The 25,694-nt window shown below is 45.3% G+C and overlaps 1 protein-coding gene across 1 annotated transcript in view; it reads right to left on the bottom strand.

Annotated features, from left to right (window-relative positions):
* Window positions 1-25,694, bottom strand: part of ADAM12 (ADAM metallopeptidase domain 12) — a 325,280-nt gene that overhangs the window by 42,889 nt on the left and 256,697 nt on the right. The window contains exons 12-14 of the mRNA XM_011930297.1: window positions 19,714-19,891; window positions 14,922-15,011; window positions 12,690-12,885 (exon numbers count right to left, since the gene is read on the bottom strand). Of these exons, the coding sequence (XP_011785687.1) occupies window positions 12,690-12,885; window positions 14,922-15,011; window positions 19,714-19,891 (464 nt within the window). The remainder of the gene's footprint in view (window positions 1-12,689; window positions 12,886-14,921; window positions 15,012-19,713; window positions 19,892-25,694) is intronic.

Genomic DNA, 25,694 nt, shown 5'->3' with positions numbered 1-25,694 from the left:
GACACCACCGACACGCTCAGCTCACAGTAGGACGACACCACCGACACGCTCAGCTCACAGTAGGATGACACCACCGACACGCTCAGCTCACAGTAGGACGACACCACCAACAAGCTCAGCTCCTGTCTAGTAGGGACCTGATTTGTCAGCATTCTGCCCTCTTTCTCTTTCATCTCTCTGTCGGAGCAGGGAAGGATGGGGAAGGCGAGCCTCAGTGTGGAACCTGCACTTTGTACTTAATTTCATCCTGTTTGGTGGCACTTTTGATCAAAGTACTTGGATCTGATTGATGAAAGCAGTTTGGAAAAACTGGCATCTAGAATAGTAACAATGCAACAGTTTGTGTGTTTTTGCACACACCCTATGTATTTGTTACTTGCCTAACTCTATCTCCTTCCCAACCATCCTTCTTTCCCTCTTCTTTCCTCCTTCCTTCCCTTCCTATTTCCTTCCATCATCCATTTATCTACCCATCTATCCATTCATCCATCCATCCACCCGTCCAGCCAGCCAGCCAGCCAGCCATCATGTTGCAGGCTTCAGTCAGACACACATATTTATTCAGCACCTACTATGTTCCAGACATTGCTAGTATAACAGGGACCAAACTGGACAAACCTCCTGCTTACTTGAAAATTGCAAGGAGAAACAGAAAGAAAACAAATGATTATGTTCCTCTAAAGGCTCGTGTTAGGGAATGCTATGAAGGTAGACACAGAGTAGGAGGGTTCGGGGGACTGTTGCTTTTAAAGGCAGGCTGGTCAGAGAAGTCCTCTTAGAATCATGAGCTGAATCTTACCATTTAATCCTGCAAGGTAGATCTCGTTATTCCATTTTATGGACAAGAAAATGAGGACATCAGAGGTTAAATATATTGCTTAGATTCACATCGGTATTGAAGGCAGGATCATCTAAGGGTGAAGCCAGGCTTCTGGGCTGTTCCCTCCTGTGCTCCAGCCTCACAGGTGCTGGACCCTGCACTGGGTCTCAGGCGTAGAGAGCAGATTAAGACCTGGCCCTGCAGCCCAAGCAACAGCAGGTTCAGTGGCTGTGGGGTGTGCTGCAGCTGCTCATGGAAGGGCTAATAAAATGGGGCAGGAAATGGCTTTGTTGATTCTTTCCCTACTTCACAAGACCAGGACTTGGAAATACAAGCAGCTCTTAGTGACTGCTTAGCTCCTAGGAAATGGGTGGGTGGAGCTGACATCACTGTGCCATTGCACACAATGCTATTCTGATGACCTCGTTTCTGCTACCTTTATTTATAAAGTAATTTCTTTCCTGGGAATTGTGACCACTTAAAAAATACATATACCATGGTGCAATTCAAATGTGCCAGTTGATAAATTTGTTTTGCTTATAGGGAGCTCTGAAGAGACTTTGAGCAGTTTCAGACACGTGAACTCACAAACAGCTCAATGGCAGCCTGGGAGGAGAGTTGGATGAGGTTGGACTGGGGAGTACAGAAGGATAAACAGAGAGAGAGAGGAAGGGGGAGAGAGAAAGGATGAGCGAGATCAACATCAACAGGGACTGAAGACACTGCAAATGTACCGGCGAAGCAAAGGGGAAGCTTCGTACACGAATACCAGATAAAGGACTGTCGTTATGAGAGGAAGTCAAGCAAAGGCGTGGAAACAGTGTGTAATCAAGTATAAAAGCATTCTGGAAGTGAAAACACTGGATCTCTACTTGCGAATCCAAAGCCGAAACACACTGAGCCTTCTGGGTCAGAGTGTGACGTGGTTTGGATCTGTGTCCCCACCAAGTCTCATGGAGAATTATAATTCCCAGTGTTGGAGGTAGGGCCTGGTAGGAGGTGACTGGATCATGGGAGCAGTTTCTCCTGAATGGTTTAGCACCATCCCCTAGTGAGTGAGTCATTGAGATCTGGTCGTTTAAAAGTGTGTGGCACCTCCCTCTTCCTTCTCTCTCTTGCTCCCACTCTGGCCGTGTGATGTGCCTGCTTCCCCTTCACCTTCTGCCATGACTGTAAGCTTTCTGAGGCCTCCCCAGGAGAAGCCACTCTGCTTCCTATAAAGCCTGCAGAACCAAGAACCAATTAAACCTCTTTTCTTTATAAATTACGCAGTCTCAGGTATTTATTTATTTATAGCAGTGTGAGAACAGACTAATACAGGGTGTGCTTATGATTTTAATGCCCCAAATGTTGGTGGAGCAGCACAGCTCAGAAAACCAGGTGTGTGGTGTGTGTAAGATGCAATGCCTTGATTACCAGTAACGCAGAAACATGCTACACGCCCCAGCAGAGGGCCACCTGGCATTTCAGGAGCGCCGCTATTCTCCCAAAGACAAACCCTCAGAAAGGCTTATGGCCAATTTGAATATGTGAATTTTACTAACACAGATGACACAGTCAAACATCATCTTATAATATGCTGTCAATTAACTTAATAATGAGAAACAGCTAAAGAATCACATTTTAATTTAGATTGTCTTACAAAACTCTCCCACACTGTGGAACAATTTTACTGAGATTACATTTCCTTTGGTCTCAGTCTTTTTATTTTTATTTATTAATTTAGAGACAGAGTTTCGCTCTTGTTGCCCAGGATGGAGTGCAATGGTGCGATCTCAGCTCACTGTAACCTCTGCCTCCCGGGTTCAAGTGATTCTCCTGCCTCAGCCTCTCATTTAGCTGGAATTACAGGTGCCCACCACCACGCCCAACTAATATTTTGTATTTTTAGTAGAGATGGGGTTTCACCATGTTGGCCAGGGTGGTCTCGAACTCCTGAACTTGGGTGATCCACCTGCCTCAGCCTCCCAAAGTGCTGGGATTACAGTCGTGAGCCACCACTCCCGGCCTGATCTCAGTCTTCTTGTTTTCCATGGCACATTCCCTGCACTTCCGGCTTTCTCAGGATGCTGACATTTTTTTTTCTGTTATCACTGGAAATCTTGTTTCTAGGTTCGAGTACCCATTCTTCCAACACCGAGCACTTTCTCTGTTAGGCCAGTGGGTGTATATTCATGACCTCCACAACTAAACCACCCACTCTATTGCTTATCAAAGTGAACCCTTAAAAGCTGTCTTACCAGAATAGCCAAAATGGGATGAAGTCACAGCCGAAGAATAATATTTAAGCATGTGATGGATGCACCTGCCTTTTTTAAAACCTGATTTTGTCAGGCAGCCTTGATGAACCTGTGTGGATGCAGGATGATGAGTGCCAAAGCTCCTTCCCACCTGCTCTGTGACATCCAAAAGGTGTGGCTGAGAGAGTGACAGGTCAGTGGTCAGTGATTCTTTTTGCTGGGTACTTTCAGGGGGAAGCCTTGTTTTATAGCTGGGCATGTATGGGATCTAAGAAAAATATAGAATACCTCTCAGTCTTCAGCCTTTTTAGAATGCCTGCTTCTGTCTGATTGATAAACTCAGTGGCCATGCTTCAGAGTTGGAAGAACAAAGGCTTGGAACTCGGGCTGATCTGGCATTCAGTGTCCAAAAGGCCTTGTTGTACAAGCTCTCGAGGCTCTGTCCCCTCATCTGTAAAATGGGGACAAGGACCCGACTCAAAGGCGCTGTGGAGCTGAGTCAGTGTGTAGAGCTCCTGGCATGTGGCAGGCCCCCAGGAAACCCAAATGATAATGAGGACCACCTTGGGCTGTGGGGAAGGCGTAGCTTCTGGACTTTAGGGCTGGGGGTGTGTGTGGGGAGAAGAGAACTCCTTGTACCAGCCCCTGCTCGCATCACTTACCACACCTGTAATGATTCATGATCACGTCAGTAGGGGCTTTATATCCATCTCCCTCACACTTCATGGTCCCCAGGCCCTTATGCATTAAGGGGAACTAGTGGAGATTGTGGGCTAACCAGATGCCTCAGGAAATGAGAAGGAAAGGGAATCTCATCTGAAACCCTAATAGTTTTTGCACATCCTTTGCATGTAAATCAGAACGATCATCGAGCACAAGGATTTCAACTTCTCTGCACCCATCCCTTTACTCCTTTCAATGTGTGCAGTTCCCTGCGGCCCCCAAATCCCAGCTGGTTCTGAGAACCCTACTGGCCTGCCCTGGGCTGGGCCTCCAGACTCCTCCTGAGTCAGCATCCAGTGCCATGTTGAAAGAGGCAGCAGGCAACACTGGGCAAAAGCCTTGAGTCTGACTTCTCTTTATGCCACTCAACCCTAGGAACAAAGATCATTTTCCTGTCATTCCTCTCCTTGCACTTAACACACACACACACTTTAACTGAACGACACCTTTTAGATCATCAGTGGGCCACTTGTAATTAAAGTATTGTGCTAGATACAGCACTTCGATCCTTATAACCACCCCGTAAGGTCTACATTCTCCCCATTTCAGAGATTTTTCACTTAGCCTCAGCGTTTTAGCAAGTTGCCGAAGATCACAATGTAAATGGCAAAGTTGGGTTTGGCTCATGGGTTTAAAGCCAAAACTCATGATCCAGCCTTGGTCCTGTACAGCCTTCCTCTTAGAAACCCCCTACTTGGCCACAGACTCCTGTCCCTGCCATCTTTCCTCTTCAGAACCACCAACATATTCTCCTGTAATCCACCTGCTCGTGGTGTCAACTCCATCTTCACCAAATATTTTACCAAAAAATCTCCTGACAGGTGAGGATACCAGCCACCTCATGCTCATGTCTCAGGTGCTGAACTGACCTGGGTCACAGCCTAACCCCTGCACCCGAGCATGCGCAGTGAGATTTCTCTTTAAAACTGGGACGACAGAGGCAGGCAGCAGATATTTGTATGCTTTTTGTTGCATCTATACTGATTCAGGGAAAGAAATGAAAAATTTGGAGTAGAATGACTTGGAAACCTCTGAGGAAGTAGTTCCTCAAGAAATAAATCTCAGTGAAGTTTGGCCAGTAAAACTGACTCCACTCTGCTATTAATTCATCCAGTGGCTTGAACGATGCGAGGTTCTAAAGGTTAACTTTCTGTCTCTACCTCCAGGAAGACAATAACGGTCACCTTCTAAGAGTTTCATTCATTTCAGCTTTCACCCAAAACATGAGGGAGTGAGAGATGCCATGTCACGCTTTACCGCTGAAATATGGCCAGGACATGATGTCCCCGGGGCACAGCAATGATATGGCTCACTGCCACGTGGCAAACAAAACACACATTTGCAGGAGAGGCAGGCCATGATTTCATCAGCCATGTAAACATGAGGATAGGACAGATGCATTTCTCTATGGAATCAAAGGTCTGAATGCATACTCTAACCCCTGTCATCTACTTTGTTCATTCTCTTCTCTGGAGGATGAAGAAAAGTGGCTATGATAACTCACAGGAAGCCCCAATAGATGTGATCTTTTGCGTCCTTTTATCAGCCCTCTGAAACTGCTGCTGCTTTAATTTGGTAGTGGTGGTGAGGGTTGCAGGAAGGTGGGAGGAAGATGGAGCAGAGCCTTGTTTACAATGCTTACTCTTACCCAGTTGGCTAGGGTGCCTTGCCCTGGAGTCTCCAGGCTGTAATGAGAAATCTCCTGTGAGGAACACGGATGTTTAAAGGCCAAGGGGTTTAAAATGAACCAAACTTCTAAGGACACAGTGGCCAAAACTTGGTCCTGTTTGCAACACGCCCCTGCTGCCCCAAACTCCAATGTTAGGTTGTAGGGTGGTACCACGGTGGGCTCTGGGCCACTTCCTGGGGCCAGGGAGCTGCCAGTTAGTGGTCGTCAGAGTGATTCAGCACAACCCCTTCCAGAACCACATACTGGCCACACCCCTCCAGGGTGGAATCCACCTGTGTGGTAAGAGGTTGTTTTGGGAGCTTGGAGCAGCAACAGCACTTTGTGAAAATGGATTGTAGGGGTAGGAGACGCAGGGTTGTTTATTATTTTGTTGAACACCTCTCCCATATCCCTTCTTCTAGGAACAAGAACATTTTCCTTATGGGAAATCCATTTTACATGGTTTATTGGAGCTAACTTTCCTATCCAGTGGCAGAGGTATGCACATAAGATTGAATCTGAGAGGTCCGTCCCACAGGTTATATGATCAGGTCAATGCTGGGCACACGACCAAAACCAGAGGAGTCAGCGTCTTCCTTGGAACTTGATGCCTGAGTCAGCTGGATGAGGGTCCAGGGCTCCTGTGTCCTTCAGGGCTCTCCTCTGCCCCCGGCTTTGCCATGGAGGCTAGGATTGGCCCTCCTTTCCCTCCTCCCAAGGATGTCCTCCTCTTGTATTTACCACACTTGCTTTTGCCTCCTGGGAGGCCCCAGGGATCCTGCCTGTGGGCAGGGATGGTGCCTCGGGCCAGCGCATAGCAGATGTGTTCCAAGAACGAATGAGTAAAGAGCCATTTGGGGAAAGCACATCATGTCTCCAGTGCCCTTCCCGGAAGAAGTCAACGGTGGTTCTGCAAACACAGCAGCCTGGGCAAATGAACACTGTCTGCTGGTTTATCTTTTCTATGACTCTGGATTTCCACTTATTCATTGACATCAAATGAAGTATTACTGTGGGATCTTATGTAAGGTCGTAAAAAGACAGACGTTTTACTTCCTGGAAAGGTAAACTGTTATTCCTTCAAAGTTCAGGAAGAAAACATATAAGCAGGGAAACCGAAGGGGGCTGAGTGCCGACCTTGGGAGCAGATGCAGCTCCAGCACTAAAAGAAAACGTCATTAAAGGCAAGAGGCTCAAAGGCACGGAGCCCGCAGACAACTCTCTGCGCACCCTGCCTGTCCAGAACCTGCTGATCCCAGTCAGGACAGCGGAGGAGGGGCCAGCAGAGTGCTTCCCGTGGCTTCTGTGCGTTAGCTGCCATCTGGCATTTATCTTAGAGACAGAATGGTCAGTAATTCAAAAAGTGCAAATGACTTCTATCCACTTGTAAGATGTTATAAAGGTACAGATTCGGTTCGAAGTTGCTGCCTTAAAAAATGTCTGTCTTCATGAAGACAAGAGATTTCACATTTCTTGAAAAGAATGACAACAGTGTTCTTATCACTACCATATTATATCAGTTAGAGCCTTTGAGTCCTGAATAATGGAACACTTAGATATTTTGCCATTATCAAAAGATAAAATTTAGCCTTTCAGAGGGAATTCTGACACCATACTATATTTTATAATTATGTAGAAAGTGATGGATTTTAATTACCAGTTTTATCTTCAGAGTGCTATAACTTATATTTGTAATTGTAGTTTGGAAGTTCCCCATGTCATTATGTTTTTTGTTTTTTGGAAAGAGAAATGATGGCATCTTGGATTAAGCCCACAATTTACTCAATCTAATCTTACTTAAAATGACTCTATTATGCAAATATACTTCTCCAGTTCAGTCAAATCAGCTCCTCCTTCCCTCTGTCACTGATTTCCCTGACCCCTGCCACTAACATCCACAGACAAAGGCATTTTTACAAACAACTGGAGACTGTATTGTTCTTCCCATCTCTCTTCTTCAGACGGACCTTTGTATTCTTCAGAAAATGAAGTCCAAATGAACAAATTTTATCATTTCTTTCTCGCTTGAGAAAGAAGACTTTCCTGACTTCTAAACAATACGACTTCTGGCAAAAAAATCTCTTTTTTTCCCATCTGTGGCCACAGGAGTTGTAGGTGATTCATAAATGCACTGCCCCAAGTGGGTCACAATAAACCAAGCTCATGTAAACCAGCTTTGCAGATAAACACTGAGTATTCACCAGCCCATAAAAATGCTCTGGCCAGCTCACACTGCAGAAATCAAACGACATTAGATTCTGGTGAGTGATAAAACAGAAAAAGCTAACACATTTCAGGAATTCTCTGAGGCCAATTGTTTGTGACTACAGATGTGTAGTTATCTGTAAGATTAATTGCCAAGGAATATTTTCAGTAACCATGCTAGTGGTTCTGACAAACAACACTGGTAAAAGTAAATTTGCTACCTAAATAAAAATATCCAGCTATATTTCAGAAGGAGTAAAGATCATATCATACTGACAGAAACTCTTTGTAGATACTAACACTAAACCGGGCAAAAAGAGCTAAACGCCAACCACACAGTTTGAACTGTGAATAACATTTGTGTGTTTGAAATCAACACAGGAAGTCTTGAGATACAAGATTTGTGCGACAAAAATCAATGAGAAAAAAATTATACTCCTAGCCAATGAGAACGTACATTATCAACAACAAAAACAATTAGAACAACAAATAAATGAACAAAAAACCCAAAAGGCATTCTCAAAGTGCATTCCTTTGCCAGTTAGAAGTTGCAGGCATGTGTTTTGAATTTTCTATTGTTTTATTTGTAGAAAGATTTGGAAGCAGGATTATTTTATTGAAGTAGAATGCCAGATTGAGAAAAGCCCATTTCAAAAGGGAATCGTTATTTGGAAGGAAGGACTTCATCCAGTTAGTGTTTGGGTCGCCAGATCTGGAGGGTGAGTAACGGACATCCTGAATATAACTGGAGAATTCTGGACAACTCAGCAACTCAGCCAGGTCACTGGGGTACAAATGTCAAGGGCTGGTGGGGCAAGGACTCAAGGACTCAAGGGCTCCTGGAGCTCTGAGTTCCTACGTTTCCCAGGAGGCCTACGATGACCCCAGTGCATAAGTGATCCAGATCCTGAAGCATTTGCTCCTGGGTGGGGAAATACTGCAAATGCAAACTTGACAACAAGTTTTCCTTTCTGAATCATGAAAAGCTAATTCAAACCAACCACTATAACAAAGCATTGAAATGTTCTCAATGGTATATCTGGCTGGCCAGGGGCCTGGCTGAGGAAGTCACCTCCGCTCCCAGGACTGCGTTTGTCCGGGATCCATGCCTCCCAGGAGGATATTGTGATGGATTCACATCCGCACTCCCCTCCAGATCCAGGCAGGAGTGCGCAGGGACTGTGGGAAGTGTGTCACTCTGGCAGAGTCGGGGCTCTTGAGTCAGCATCTTACACAGAGCAAGATGTCAACAAATACTTGACAAATGAGAGAATGGTGTGGCAGATGAGGATCTCTGCTCTCCAAGTCACAGCCCAAGCTCTAACATACACAGAACTACCGGAACTTGCCCTGGTTGGCCCCACTGTCCCTGTGTGCCCTGAGCTGTGCTATTCTGTATACTGGAAATATCCCTCTTCTTCCACCCCTGGCAAACCACGATTCCATGGCAACCTTGTCTTCAAAGCCTCTGAGTTGGCTGCTTTCCTCCACCCCAACATATCTGGCCTATGACCCTCTTATAGCCCATTTTACAGACCCCAAGGATTTGAGTATCTTGCTCACTAGTCTAAGCTTCCTGGGAGTGCAGCTTCATCTTATTTATAGAGTTTAGATTTACTAGGAGCTCTGCATCTAGCATAGAACCACATATATTACATGGAATAGATCATAGGCTACGTTAGAGGACAACAGACCCTTGGGGTAGGTAGATCACTATCCTCATTTTACAGATGAGGCACAGCAAGGTTGAGCAATTTGCAGAAGGTCCCTTGCTAGTAAGTGGTCTGTTCAATGCCTGTGGCTCCCCCAAAAGGCCCACAGCCTTATCTAAAACCTACGCACATGTTATCTGACATGGCAGAAGGGACTTTGAAGATGTGATTACTTTTAGGATCTTGAGGTGGGAAGATCACCCTAGACAATCTGAGTGAGCCTGATAGAATCACAGGGGCCCTTATGAGAGGAAGGCAGGAGAGTCAGTGTCAGAGAAAGGGATGTGACTATAGAAGCAGAAGTCAGAGAGGGACAGAGATTTGCAGATGCTGTGCTGTTGGCCTTGAAGATGGAGGAAGGGGCCATGAGCCAAGAAATGCAAGTGGCTTCTAAAAGTTGGGAAAGGCAAGGAAACGGATGCTCCCCAGAGCCTCCCAAAGTAATGCTGCTTTGCCAGTTATCTTAATTTCAGGATTTCTGACCTCCAGAACTATAAGATGAAGCATTTGTAAGCCATTAGGTTTGTGCTAATTTGTTACAGCAGCCAGGGAAACTCACACAGGGCCTGAAAACTGGAAACCAGGCGGAAACACTGACAAGTGGAGGAAGGAGCACACTGCACTCCCGAAGGAGGTGGTCAAAGTCCCATTCTGAGAGCTTCCTGGCCTCAAGGGCTTTCCCTGCTCTCTGCTCTCCTAATGAAGTCTGTATAATGATCTGAAGAACTGAGAAGGGGTGGGCAGGACTGACCAAAACCCAGAAAGTCACAAGCCCAAGGTGGCTCCCCAAGCCTGGTCTCTGTGTTATGGCTTCCAGGAACACTGAGCCATCTCCTCAAAGGTAAAGCCTCTTCACCAAAACACGTTTGTTACCAATAGTCCTGACGCCATGGATGTTCCATGCTGTGTGCAGTGGCCACACCCAGCACCACCCCAGCAAAGGTCTCCTAGTTACCAGGGAGAGTGGATGGGAGAGAGCAGAGCTAAGCCAGGAGCTCCCAGGGAAGCCCCCTCCTTAGGAAGAGGATGTGGCTACCTGGGCACTCAGACCTTCAGCATCCCCCTCCATCGTAGGGATGATGAGAGCCCATGCAGGTGACTTCCTATTGCTCTTGCTTTTGAAAAGCTCAGTCTGTGGGTCAGGTTGTCAGTCTGTCTGCCTGTCTGGTTCTCTCTCTGGTCAGGCAGCTGCAGAAGGACTAGTTTGATGAGATAATAAATACCAGCCTTGGTCACCATGAATCAGAGGCACACAGCCAGCTGAGTCACACACTGGGGGTGGCTCAGACAGCACTGTCGAGTTCCATCTGACCTCACTCTGGAAACGGGGCCAGCTGTTCAAAGACGGCAGGGCATTAAGGAACATATTTCACTCCCAAAGCTCCAAGTGCTGTGTGTGCTCTGGCCACAAAATGCTTTTTGGAATGGAACTTCATTACAGCCCTTGTAACTCAAGAAAAGGAGACTGCTGATTCTGGAGAAAGGCTGGGAAGGAGATGGCACTAGGGATGCATGAAGCCATGAAGATCTGGCCTGCAGCAGTAGCTGCAGTCCCAAGGTGACCTCACTTGGCTAAAAGGTGCCTGAATTCACTAAACCATGTCAAGCCGAAACACCATTCAATGTGTATAGTGAGTCCTGGCTTAGTTCTTGTCATTGCAACAGGGTGTCCCCCACTGCTCCTGCCCCCTGCTTTGCCTAGGGGGCCCCAAGGCCCAGTAAGCAACGATGCCAGGACTGAGGGCTACTCAGGGTCCAAGGATGAAGCACTAAGGGTCCAGCAACTGCAGGCCTCCCCATCCCACCTGCCCACATGCATCCTTGAGTGCTGAGGAGCATCGGAACAACTCCTCAGAGGCCAAGCTAAAGAGGCCTCTGCTCATCCATCCTTGCTACCAGGGTGCCCTTTCTTCTCCCTTAGAAAGCTCCAAGTACAAAGGGCATTGCTGGTTGGCAGGGGACATGGGCCTCCCAGCAGGACCCAGCTCCAAGAGACATCCATCTTGTTTTCCATGCCTGGTCATGGCTTTCATATTCCATTGAAAACCCAAGCTTCAAGGTTTAGTTGTCATTTTCTGTTCCACTTTACTTCCCTCATCACTCCTAAAACCAAAGCCTCACAACAAAAGTCTGACAAAGGTCCTATCAGGTTTCCCTCTCCCTAGAGATCCTGCCTGATTCTGCTTGGCTTTCAGCCTGAGCCTGGCCGACCATAGCAGCCTTGCCAGAGTCGGGGTCTCTGGCCATGGCTGAGGTCATTTCTGCAGCCAGCGGGAGGAGGGAGTGACAAAGGACCCAGCCACGTTACAATAAGGGAAAGAGAACTGTAGGACAGGGTGGGGCCTGCATTTGTGGATTTCATGGTTGGACTCCTGGGAGCTGGACACAGGCATTGAATCTCAAATGGTTCTGGGGTGACAGGGCCTTGGCGTCCAAGGCTGCCCAATGAGGCCTTGGATCTGACCCCAGAAGGTGGGGCATGGAGGAGAGAGATGCAGGGGATGAATTCTTCCCCCTTTTGCATCTGAGCTTCTGCTTCATTTTGGAGCTTTGGTAGAGCTTTAGATCAAGACCTCCCTCTTCGGGGTGACTGTGCATTGTGGGAGTATCACATGGGCATTGGGTCACAGTGACCCAGGTTCAAATCCTAGCCCGGAGACCTGGGGAAACTGACATTTGGTCTCAGAGTTTGAGCATCATCTTCTGTAAAACTTCATAGTCCCCACCTCAGGGGCCTGTTGGAGGGTCAGAAGAGACAAACTGTGCCAAGTGCCCAGCCTGAACTGGTGACATGGTGAACTGATGGCCTCTTGTTTGACTCAACCACCCACTTTCCCATTGGGGACCCACTCATTGCTGTTCCCAGGCCTTCCAGTTACAGACACACTCATGCTTCAAGTGGAGCTCTGGGCCCCTCACTTGGTTGGGGTCCTCTTTTGAGTACAAAGGGGCATTACTAAAATCTCAGTGGTGGTGGGAAAGTTCTGTCTGTCTGTCCAACTACATGCTATGCTATCCGAGGGCAGGACTCGTGGCGGATTCATCCCTGCCATTCCCTGGAGCACACAGTAGCTGATCCTGCATCTCCTGTCAGACTGCATTGAGCTTCTGAAGGCCAGGCTCCAGACAGCACCCATTTCTGCGCACCCCATGCCCAGGGTGGCCCCAGCGCCTCCCTGGGAGTCAATCACCCCTGACTGAACACACCGGATGCTGTGCGGACAGCGCCCGCCAGGAGTGGAGGCCAGAACAGAGCGCACACCCCCAATCCCAGGTCTGCCAGTGCCTCTCCTGATGCCAAGCCTGTGGCGGCCACGTACCTGGTCCCCAGAGCGTGACACACTGCTGCTCATGAGTCTGGCAGATGCCATTGTAGCAGTAGCCGTCCACACCCTGACATGGGTGCCCGTCGTGCAGGTACACGTTGGCTGGGCAGTGAGGGCTGGCCCCCGTGCAGAACTCCGGGAGGTCACAGGAGTTGCTGGAGTCCCTGCATGCCGTTCCTGCAGGCTTCAGCTGGAAGGAGAGGGCCATTTATGGCACATGCACCCGGGGAAGGGGAGGGGCAGCTCTCAGTAGCGCTCCTGGGCTGGAGCAGACAAGGGCATCTTAAAGTCCCACATAAAGGGGTGAGGATTTCAAAGGAAGTCGCTTCTAATGTAGAGAGAGCTCATTAAATCATCAGATTCTCACTCTGGGGTTCACTGTTCCACTATAAAGTGGGTGGGACAACCAAGAGCAGCCTCTCTTTCATGTCACGCAACATTAGGGCTCTCCGAGGAACACGCAAGCTGGCTGCCGGCACTTGGCACCTCAGAGGAGGAAGGAGGAGGGAGCATTGGCTGCTGGGCTGGTTGATTCTTAAGGAAAAGGTCTCTGGGTGTCCACATCATCACACGTTTCAAGGGAACATTTGCATTTTATAGTGTTAGCATTTGTGGGCAAGTTAATAAAAATGACTTTAAGGGCAGAATCACAATAGCAATTTTACTTTGTCATCAAATCGTAGAACTGGAACTCTCTCTTTGCTGCTTTATGGAAAGAACAGAAGAACAAGGGAGAGGTAAAGGATGTTAGAAGCCATCTGACCACAGTGGCTCACGCCTGTAATCCCAGCACTTTGGGAGGCCGAGGCAGGCGGATCATGAGGTCAGGAGATCGAGACCATCCTGGCTAACATGGTGAAACCCCATCTTTACTAAAGATACAAAAAATTAGCCGGGCGTGGTGGTGGGCACCTGTAGTCCCAGCTACACGGGAGGCTAAGGCAGGAGAATGGCGTGAACCTGGGAGGCGGAGCTTGCAGTGAGCCGAGATCGCACCACTGCACTCCAGCCTGGGCAACAGAGTGAGAGTCCGTCTCAAAGAAAAAAAAAAAGAGGAAAAAAAAAAGAAGCCATCTGACCAATGACTCAGCTTTTTGTGGTTGAAGAAATTAAGGCTCAGAGTAGCCTGTCTGAGACTGCATGGCTAGGGACCCCTGCAAGTCCTGGGCTTAGTTCCCTGCATACTCCTCAAACGCAAAGAGATAAGACCCCTGCTAACTTCTAGAAGATCTGGAAGTTGAAAGCAATTGTTGAAAGAGTCATAACCTAAAAGTGAACCACAATCAGGCATGGCCTTGTGGTCCTCCCTCCCCTAACTTGGGCATCCTCTGGGCACAGGCTCAGACTTGCTTCCCCCATTCCCCCAACTCCCTTCCAGGCACTTTCCTCCACCAGTTATTGGGGGCCAGGGAGAGACAGCTGCTTATAACATCCCCCAGAAGTTAATCAGCATTAGGAAGAGGATGAAGGCTATTTTAAAGCCGAACATTAAATGTTATAATGCACTTCTAAATCACCACGCTCACGTGGGGCAGCTAAGAGGGAGTTTCCTGTAAGCGGAATGTCGGGATCAACTGCTTAATTAAAACGAAATAAAACTCTACCCTTGAACTGCTGAATCAAAAGTTCAGGCTTCTACTCTGTCAGATATCAGCTTTGAATAATGAGACAATGGAACTGCCAAAAGAAACGCAGTCCTAGCTAACAGCAATGGCGAGAGCATAAAACTGCCATTCTTGGCTGGGCAGGGTCGGTGGCACCTTCTTTTGGGAGGACGTTAAGATTGAGTTGTTTATACAAAACTTCTGGGACAACCCAGCAGGCAGGCGTTCGCGGGATGGAGAAGGTGAACCTGGGGGAACCTGAGTGACAGTGGGTGGGGACTTGTTTTTGCCTTGCTCTTCTTGTCAGCACAGTAGGACCGCATGTGCCTCTGACGGCAAAAATGGAACATTTGAAATTGAACTAGGGTTTACCGGTCTGATGAATTGTCAGCCACTAAATAAATAAACACAAGTGAGTGGCAATTAAAGCATGCATTTCACCCCAAGATTGGAAGATAAACAATAAGAGGTGGGTAACACCAACTGGCATGAGAAGGAGGGATGGTGCGTGCTGTGGTGAGTGCTGGGAAACCTTCCAGCCGCACTGCTTGCCCTGCATCACATCTGAACCACCTGAACCTGTTGGCGACCTGGGGATCAAGTTGCAGCTCCAGTGACTCACCTGGCAGTCTTCACAGCACAGCCCATGTGCGCACACAGCGTCTGGCTTCAGGGTACAGGTGGTGGCATTGCAGCAGCGATTCATACATTCCTGGAGAGGGGAATGGGATTTGTTTGACAGGGTCTTAGGGAGTATGCACTCACTGAATGCAAACATCACACCTCAACTGGCTGTGAAAAGCAAGAAAGACTAAGAGGGCCCAGCTCCTGAACTGCACACACGCCTGTTTCTGTCTGTTAGGAAAGCAAAACTTCTGCTGTTTATGAACCAACTGGGTCTACAAGTCCCTGGAAAAAGCCAGTAGCACACAAGTACCCTCATGAAAGGTAAAGCAGTTGTGACATAGGCTGGCTGGCCAGGGACATCACTCTAGTCAGCAGTAGTACACTGGGGCTTGGTAGAGGGGTGTCCAGGTGGATCTCATTGCAATGAACTGCATCAGGATCCCTCGAGGACTTTGAAATTACCTAATCAAAAATATTCATAGATGCGTACAATCTGTACTCTTCAAAAATGAACCCTTTTTGATCTAGAGAGTACTGGCAGGAAATGAAGTCAAACCAGTGGTTTCAACCACAATTCCCTGCAATCCCACCAGGGTCATGGAGGAGACCCTTGAAAAGCCCAGGTAAGTTGACTGGCCTGACAATTCCATCACTTGGAAAGTCAGAAATGGACATTAGGACATTATAACAACCCACTGGCCGGAAGGAGGATTCTGGGCCATGTCTATTGATTTGCAAGGGACTTAAATGGATAGATCAAGCATTAGATGCATTGTCCTCTCTGAAACAAAAGTGAGAAAAGAAACTAACTCCTTTATAATGCTGTGCTCCACAAATACCCATTGTTTCCACTTTTTTTCCTAACAAAAACAAGAGATTGACATTTTTTGCTTAGTTCTCAACAAAAGGCCTGCATACATTTATCAGGTAAAGTCCTTGCACTTGAGAACATTCGAGTAACCTGGAGTTTACACATTTTAGAAGAAATGTAATTATCATAAGATGGAACAGTTCATAGATCTTTAATACTGAGTAATTTATCACTGTTCTTTTATTTTATCCAATATATGATATGCTCTGAAAAATTTCTATACTATTGGCTGGGGTGAAGCTAATCACATACTAGTTTAATAATATAATACTTTACTCCTGAAAACCATCTTTCTTGAATGGATATATCATGAGTTTTATAAATGCAATTAATACAATTTTGTCAATAATCCAGAAGATTTATGACACACCTAGATACTGAAACTATATCCCATGTAAATCTCCATGAATTATGCTCTCATTTGATGTTCCATTTGCTTCTATTATACAGACTTCCAAAGTTATTAAATGTTAAATTTGCTTGAGGACTTTATAAACATCCAGAATGTATAATATATACAATAAGATAAAACTGTCAACCAGAAGTCATAGCTGTAACTTTTATGACAGTAAGGGTTTCTAACCTGTGGACTTATAATTCTAAAAGAGTTTAGGAACTTTTTTTTTTTAAAAAGTAGTCCATTAATTGCATTTTTAAATCAGAGTCATCAAATGCACACCAATGCTATCCTGGGCCTTATGGTCTAAATGGCTCTACGAATGACACATTTACCAAATTACAAGTTTTCTTGAAATTCCATGTTAAATCAGCCATCCTAAATCTGGGTCCTCAAATTCTTTAAGAAATATCTTCCCCCCTCTCTCAAATCACCCAATAATATAAGCAGCAGCTCACATGGAAATGCAGCCAAGCCAAATGGCTCTGACTTCAAAGGGGATGATAATGTGAGAAAGATAACTAAGTTTAAAAGATATTCACAAGCTACTGGCATCCTATTGACTTTAAACAAGGAGATAAGGCTGCTTTCCCAATCCTGTTAGCTGGAAGAATGAGTGAGTTGTCAGAATTTCCTTATGTTGATATAAATCCAATGCCTTGTCCGGGAAGGTTTCAGCAATCGACCCGTCTTTAAACCACCCAGGATCTATTTCTTCTGCAGTACCATATTTCTCAGAAGAGACACATTCTTCATCTGCTGCTACATTTATTATTTTAGTCCTCAATAAAGAAGTCCAACAGAGCCAATGAATACCAAGTCTCCAAAGAAGACAGAATAATGAAAGCATTAGAGAATTCTCTGCAAAGCCCTAATTGTCATTCTCAGGTTGTAGGTAGCAGACAGATTCTTAATCACAATGAGCTGGGAGAAGACTAGAAGCCATCTTCTTGTAAATAATGGAGATTATTTCTGGGAGCAAGGGAGAAGCTGGTTTCCATTGGGTGATGGCAGAATTTTTTCGGATCCCATCCACTCCTTCCTTGATGTGGTAACACACTGGGTCCCTCTATGGGCCAGGGAATGGCCAGGTCAATCTGATGCAAGGGCATGCAGAGTAACTCCAGGGCCTGAGCACTGGGTAGTGGGATAAGGAACCTAGGTTAACAAGTCTTTTTGCCTAAAATTCTCAGGCAAAGCAATTCGGAAACTGTAAATGGGTTGTCACACTGCCAAACACAATTTGAGTTTGAACCTTGAAACTATTATTTTCAAATAATAACCACTTGAAACTATTTTTTGAAAAGCAAAATAATAATAATAATAAAAAAACCCAAATCTAAAAAGTGAGGCAAAAGGCTCACCTGTAACTTTCAAAGAGAGAACTTTGGATGAGGGGAATGAGGGCTATCTTCAAATATCAAGAAGTTATCCTATAAAATAAGGACCTTAGCCACAGAAATACAAAGTTGGTAACTGCATGCAAGCGGAGCTTGGCTCTGCAAGGAGGGAGTTTGTAATAATCAAAGCTACCCTATAATGCAACATGCCACCCGGAGGGACAGCACCCTGTCGAGCCACATGACTCCTTCATGGAGAAAAGAGAGAGGATCAGAATATGAGTGGCTGGCACATTTTAGGCACTCGAGCATTTGCCGATGTGATGGTGGTGGTGGGGGTAATGATAGGGGTGGGGATGGTAGCAGTGATGCTGGTAGTGATGCGGATCTGGTGTGGCCGCGGTGGTGGCCGTAGCTGTGGAGATGGCAGTGGTTATAATAGTGGGGTGATGGTGAGGGCGGTAGTGATGATGGTTGCGGTAGTGGCAGTGATATGGTGATGATGGTCATGAGAGAAATGGTGATGCTGTTGGGTGGAGGAGGTGGTGGTGGTGATTGTGGAGATGGTAATGTTAGCAATGGTGGTCGTGATTGTGGCAGTGATGTGGCTGTTGCTGGTGGCATATGGAGTAAAATGACTGCTAACAAAATCATTCCAAACCCGAGAGTTCATGGCTTCATGAAGAGCTGTCAAATTTATTTAGATGAACAAACAATCATAAGAAGTTCAAATCAAAGACAAACCATTTTAAGCCAACATGGTCTCTCCTGAGAAATATGAGTAATTTAAACTAATTCATTTTTTCCTTTAAGAAATTAACAAGGCCTACAAGGAATTTCCCCTTTGCATACCCCAACCCGTGATGGTTTTAAGTTTTCCTCTGTTAATCTTGAGAAGAGTTTCTGTAACACTATAATTAGGACTCGCTCCTACACAGCAACCATTCCCTGCTCATTGTGAGCAAAATTAAACACCCCTCCAGACAATGTCATTATCATGGTTAAGTTCTGAGTTTGGCAAGGGCATAAAAACATTTGAAGAAACCACTTCGACATCACATCCCCCCTTACTCCCACCCAATACTTACACACTTCCAACATTCTTGCAGAAACTGTCAGACCAAGCTCATTCCTCCTGGTATGGAAAACCTCAGAGACTTGAAGATGGGGATATGATGAACATTCTGTTTGCCAGTTGTTTATTTGATGAACACAGGAATATACTGGATGCTCCAGAGTCTCAGCACGATTTCTTCTCCACCCTAAACTCCCTCTTTCAGAGCAGCCCTTGGAGATGCCCTTCCTAAGCTCTCATTAAGTCCATCTGTGAATTTAGCTAAGTCTGCGTTGAACTTGTCTACTATTCCAGCTTGCATAAACTCTCAGGGAGGGAATCCCACATGGAGACTGCCTGCTATACAACTGCTTGCTTTGATTTATTCTAAACACAACCTCCTCCAGACTTCGAAAGGGCACCTGTTTTACCAGGAGGTCTCATGCTGTCTTCTGTCTTTCCTTCTTGAGATTATTCGGAGATTAAAAAGTGGCTTTTATAATTTTTATATTGATTATCTTGGGCCCTATTAAAACAAGGACATTTCCTGATATTAGCTGGAAAACAGGGTTAAATAAGCCCTGTGCTAGATAAAAATGTTCCCTGCCTTCACTTATTGCTTCTGAAAGCTACAAGCATGAGAGACAGAAGCCTCAAGTTGTATATACAGAGGCGTGTGCAGCAGCAAGGCAGAATTTCAACTGGAGAGGAAGCTCTTGGTTAAAAATGAATGCTGCTTATTCAGATTCCCCTCTGGTAGCACACCTTACAAAGAGAAAGAAATGGTGCTTATTAGCTATTTGAAGCTAGAATTCCAGGGCTTTCTTCTCTGCCAAACTCAAAGCTAAACACTTTTTTGTTTTTGTCCTCATCTTGCTGAGAATGTCGCACCCTTCGATAGGATTATTTATCTTTTTAAATCAAGTGATCACTTATTCCATGCAATGGTTAAAATTCAAGAAAGCCACCCTAGCTCGTGGGCCTTGTTCAGGGTGGCCAGGTAGGGCTCTTCCTTCCTGAGTTCTAGTACTTTCATCTGGCTGTACAGTTCCTCCAAGTCCTGTCTTCTTTGCCTAGCCGAGGATACAAGGCTTCTTGTGTCCTTATTCTGGGGATGGTTCTTACCTCCGGCTCCCCGCAGTCACACTGCTCTCCATCTTCCACAAATCCATTCCCACACTTCTGGCCCCCGAAAGACTCCCTGACTTCCGGCAGGTTAAAGAGGCACATCCCCATTCCTTTCTCCAGGCTGGTCTCCAAGTCCTTCCTGCTGCAACTGCTGAACACCATGGGAAATGGGTACCTGAGAAAGGAAAGCCCAGAATAGTAAGTCACAGGGCACGGAACGGCTTTGCCTGCCCTTCTTGTGCCCACAAGAAGGCACCCACTGGCCACATCCACCCAGGTGTTCACTGGTGGTCTCAATGAACAAGGCATATCAACAAACTCAGATACACAGTGTAAAGCGAGGCGCAATCAGCTCTATCCCGACATCCATTCCTGTACAGTGCCAGCGTGACTGATGAAGAAGGGCGTTATCAAAAAAGAAATGATCTTTTGATGGTTTTCAAATCAACAAGTTCAGGCCAAATCTCATGAAAGACATTATTAATAGTTCTGGGTGAAATGACGCAATGAAAAGAGAATTCTTAGGGATTGTAGCTTGTAATACAAACATATAACAATGTCCTTGTTGGAAAGTGCAAAGAAGGAAAGAGTATGAATGATGGTGTTTATTAATTCCATGCTTCCAAGGACACATGGGTCCACTGCAGGGCAGGGCCTGCTGATATTGGCATTCGGGTCTACAAAGGTCAAATCACTGTCTTCCCCCAGCACAGCTGTAAGAGAATGGAGGTGATCCAGAAATGCAGATCTTACCCTTGCCTCTAAATTCCAGGGCTACAACCGGGTGTGGCAGGGTCAGCCAACTCCCCAGCAAAGTTATGCTCCCCTTCTGTGCGCTAGAAGGGCTGCCCAGCCCCCATGTACCTGGGTGGGCTGCATGACTAATTCTTGGCACTAGAACATGAGCAAAAGTGATATAGGTCACTTTTGGCTGATGGTATTTAAGCGAGTATTACTTCTTCATATCCTTTCTTTCCCCGTCTGCCAGCTGAGATTAGGGTATCCCACGGTTTTAGGAGATGGAGGAGTCAGGCATGGCATCTGGTCCTAACTCACTGTATAGAGGGAAGCCACCTGCAGCCTAGAGCCTCAGGGCCTCATACAGACGGAAAACACGCTAATATGGTAACCCACTGAGCATTTCGGGTTTGATTCCCAAAGCAGCCAGTGTTATCCAACATACACAGAGTGTCTCACTTTTTACAAATGCATTTTCCCATGTCTTGAGGCAGCAAGGATTATTAAGGTATATGCATGCCAGAAACCCAGAAAGATTTATTACTTAGAGAGGGGGCAGGGACTGCTGTCCAGCAAACCCAAGCACCCTCTCCCGACGGAGACATTTATAAGGATGACATTAGAACTGGATCTCAATCAACTGGCCAAACCAATGCAAGCTGCTACACTTCCCTGATGATGGTAGACCAGCAGCCACTTAATGATAGAGCTTGGCAAATTTTGAGATCATGATTTCCAGGACCGAACTGATAATACTGCACCATCCTTTCTGAGTGGTTTCCCTTTTCTTCTCCGAGTATATAAGGCATGCTATTAGCCACAGAGTTTTAATGACCAGGTATTTATTTTTTCTTTATTTTCTGAGACTGACTGTCACTCTGTTACCCATGCTGGAGTGCAGTGGCTCACTGCAACCTCCACCTCCTGGGTTCAAGTAATTCACCTGCCTCAGCCTCTCAGGTAGCTGGGATTACAGGCGCCCACCACCACGCCTGGCTAATTTTTTGTATTTTTAGTAGAGATGGGGTTTCACCATGTTGGCCAGGCTGGCCTCAAACTCCTGAGCTCAGGTGATCCACCTGCCTCAGCCTCCCAAAGTGCTGGGATTACAGGCATGAGCCACCACGCCTGGCCCTTAACTTTTAAACTTTAATTGTAGGTTCAGGGGTATATGGACAGGTTTGTTATGTAGGTAGACTGCATGTTAACGGGGTTTGGTGTACAGATTATTTCATCACCCAGGCAATAAGCATAGTTCTCCACAGGGAGTTTTCTGTTATTCTCCTTCCCCATTGTCTGTTATTCCCTTCTTTGTGTCCATATGTACTCAGTGTTTAGCTCTCACTTATAAATGAGAACATGTAGTATTTGTTTTTCTGTTGCTGCATTAGTTTTCCCTCCAAGTGGTTTCTATCAACCTTGGGCTATTAACTCTGGAGTATATTAATAATTCTAAGATAAATAAATTAATAAATGAAAGTGCTCCTCTGTGGATGCAAAGGCAACATACCAGGACTTACTCATAGTGCTGTAACAATCTTGAAATCTTTGTGACTTCCCCTGGCAGACAGACTGGCTATTCCTGGTATCAAAATGATACTGACTAGGTTCAAACAATGATCCACAAGAAAAATGACAATGTGTTTGCAATTTAGAAGGGTATTATGTTGAAGTAACTGGTACATTACACAGGGACTTAAGAGCAGTTCTTCTCTTTGAAAAAAGTAAATACATTTCATGCAGGTACAGATGGAAACTTCTGTATTTGAGAGTTTTCTTAGGATGTATATGTCTCCAGGCCTGATCTAGGAAACGAAACATCATTCTCAGTCAATGATATGCAACTTAGTTCTGTGACAAACCATTATCAGTTCATTCTAGAAGGGAAGTGATTTCTAGAAAATATTAGAGTTATTTAGGAAAGACCCTAGGATAAATGGTAAGTCTCAGGAACGGTTTATAGCAAGAATCACAGCAATGAAGAGAAGCTTGGAAAAGAGTGGTCTGAATTGCCCTGTTTCCCAAAGGAGCCGAGAATGTCCATAGACCTCAGAGATTGGAGAGCTGAGACCAGCTCCGTTCACTAAGCTCAGACATGCCTTCCCCATCTCATTCCTTTCAAAGCAACAAACACACAAACATTGGGTTTTGGGTGGGTTTGCCATCCAAATAGGATGAATGAGAACAGTTTAAGTCCAGGATTTAAACCTCAGAATGTGTAGGAGAGGAGAACAGAACAGATCATCGTTGGCAAAGATCATCATTGTCTTTTTGTGTCTGCATTGGGTGTTGTCTGTGTAGAGTGATCTGTGTAATAATATATTTCTACTTCCCTTAGCTTGTCCTTATTCTGCTGAAGGACACCCCCCAAATGTTAACAAAATTCTTTCTCATTCAGAATCATGCATATATAAATAGTCCTTATCCAATTCACAGGTTTTCATCCTTGCTCTGAGGAACAGCATCCTGGCATTACTTCCTCAGGGGTGCCTCTGTTTTAACAGGAAAGTAGCGATGTCCTCCTCAGATGTGAAATGAGGTCTTGATGAATTCACCGACACTGAACAGATCCTTTCTCAGGGCTCCTTTCCACATGGCCTGAGCTCAGCAGCATGCCACCTGCCTTCCAGGTCAGGACAATCCAAACTTCCAGCAACTCCTAACCATGGGATGTGGCCTGAGCTCAGCAGCATGCCGCCTGCCTTCCAGGTCAGGACAAATTCAACTTCCAGTAACTCCTGACCATGGGTGACAGCTCCAGTCACGAGTAGGTGTGAGTAGCTTCTCTTCACACCAACCTGGGGTTTTTCTGACTTGCTCAGGGGACCCAGCAAGGTGAATGGGGAGTCCGGCAGCCCTTCCACAAACATTCCTGCCATTTCCTCGGACTGAGTCAGCCAATATCGCTACCATTTCCTCTATGTAATAAAGAAAAAAATGCCTCATTTATTGTTCAAGAACTTACTTTTGATGATGAATGGTGATGAGGCCAAGGAGCATTTTCTACCTGTAGGATGTCATTCCTCATCCCATCCTTTCATGATTTCTCAGCAAGGAGGCAGGTGACTATTCACTCTAATACGATAGTTATGAACCCTATTTGGCCATTTAGAGGAAATCAGGTTTTAGAGGAAGAAAATCAGAACAACATATCACACATCGTTCCATTATTCCCCAAGTATTTATTCAACACCGACTAGGTGCCAGGCATTGTTCTAGGCTTTGGGAATATGGGAATGAAGAAAACAAAAAAATCTCAGCCCTCATGGAGCTTGCATTCAGTGGGGCCAACAGATAATAGGCAAGTAAGGGAACAGAATGAGTTAGAAAGAGTAGAATTAAGGAGAAAATAATAAAAGAGCAAGGGAAGAGGGTGTGTATTGAACTTTTAGGGACAGTGGACCCCACCAGGAAACCTCATCAGGAAGAGGGTCATTTGAGCCCCTCACCCACAGGGAAGAAGGTGTGAGTGCACCTAGGGAAAGAGCTAGTGCAAGTGTGTGCAGATGGACAGGACTGGCCTGGAGGAACTTACTCAACATTGGGAAACAGGCTCTTCTTGCAGACACACACCCAGAGAGGCAACCTCTTTTCTACTTGGCATCATTCCTGTATAGGTCAAGGTCATGCTGACGGTGAGAAGATCCCATAGAGTGTCAATACACAGGGAGCTGTGCCTCTGTATGGGCCAGGCACTGGGAATGACTGAAGGTATTTTTATTTTAAATAATTTCAACTTTTATTAGCAATGAAGGGGTACATCATTGCATGATGCTGGGGTCTGGGGTCCTGTCACCCAGGTAGGGAGCATAGTACCCAATAGGTGGTTTTTCAGCCCTTGCTCTCCTCCCATCCTCCCCCATCTAATAGTCCCCAGTGTCTGTTGTTCTCATTTTTACATCTATGTCTATTCAATGTTTAGTGCCCACTTATAAGTGAGAACACATGGTATTTGATTGCTATTCTTGCATTAATTTGATTAGGATAATGGCCTCCGGCTCTATCCATGTTGCTGCAAAGGACATAAATTTCATTCTTTTGATGGCTATGTAGTATTCCATACCACGTTTTCCTCGTCCAATCCACTGTTGAAGGGCACCTAGGTTGATTCCATGTCTTCGCTATTGTGAATAGCACTACAATGAAAGTATGAGGGCATATGTCTTTTTGATAGAATGAGTTATTTTCTTTTGGATATATACACAGTAGTGGGGTTGCTGGGTCAAATGGGCGTTCTGTTTTAAGTTCTTCAAGAAATTGCCAAACTGCTTTCCACAGTGGCTGAACTAGTTTGCATTCCCACCAACAGTGTATAAGCATTCACTTTTCTCCACAGCTTTGCCAGCATCTGTTATTTTTGACTTTTTAATAATCGCTATTCTGACTGGTGTGAGATGGTATCTCAGTGTGGTTTTGATTTGCATTTCTCTGATGATTAGTGATGTTGAACATTTTTTCATATGGTCACTTGTATATCTCCTTTTGAGAGGTGTCTGTTTATGTCCTTTGCCCATTTTTAAATTGAACTATTTGTTTTTTGCTTGTTAAGTTCCTTGTAGATTCTGGATATTAGATCTTTGTCAGATGCATAGTTTGTGAATATTTTCTCCCATTCTGTAGGCTGTCTGTTGGTAATTTCTTTGGCTGTGCAGAAACTCTTTAATTAGGTCCCACTTGTCAATTTTTGTTTATGTTGCAATTGCTTTTGGGGACTCAGCCATAAATTATTTGCCAAAGCCAAAATAAAAGGCATCCAAATAGGAAAAGAAGAAGTCAAACTTTCTCTCTTTGCTGACAATATAATTCTATACATAGAAAATGCTAAAACTTCTGCCAAAAGGCTCCTGGAACTGATAAATGAATTCAGTAAAGTTTCAGGATACAAAATAAATGTACAAAAATCAGTAGCATTTCTCTACACCAATAATGTTCTAGCTGAGAACAAAATCAAGAATGCAATCCCATTTACAATAGTCACACAAAAAAGGAAATACCTAGGAATCTATCTAGCCAAGGAGAGGAAAGTTCTCTACAAGGAGAACTACAAAACACTGCTGAAAGAAATCAGAGATGACCCAAATAAATGAAAAAATATTCCATGCTCACAGATTGGAAGAATCAACATTGTTAAGATGTCCATACTACCTAAAGCAATTTGCAGATTCAGTGCTATCCTTATCAAAATACCAATGTAATTTTTCACAGAATTAAAAAAAAAACTATCCTAAAATTCATGTGGA

The sequence above is a fragment of the Colobus angolensis genome, unplaced genomic scaffold (genome assembly GCF_000951035.1).
Source record: "Colobus angolensis palliatus isolate OR3802 unplaced genomic scaffold, Cang.pa_1.0 Scaffold85, whole genome shotgun sequence".
Classification (NCBI taxonomy): Eukaryota; Metazoa; Chordata; class Mammalia; order Primates; family Cercopithecidae; genus Colobus; species Colobus angolensis.
This window is presented reverse-complemented; position numbering and strand designations above follow the sequence as displayed.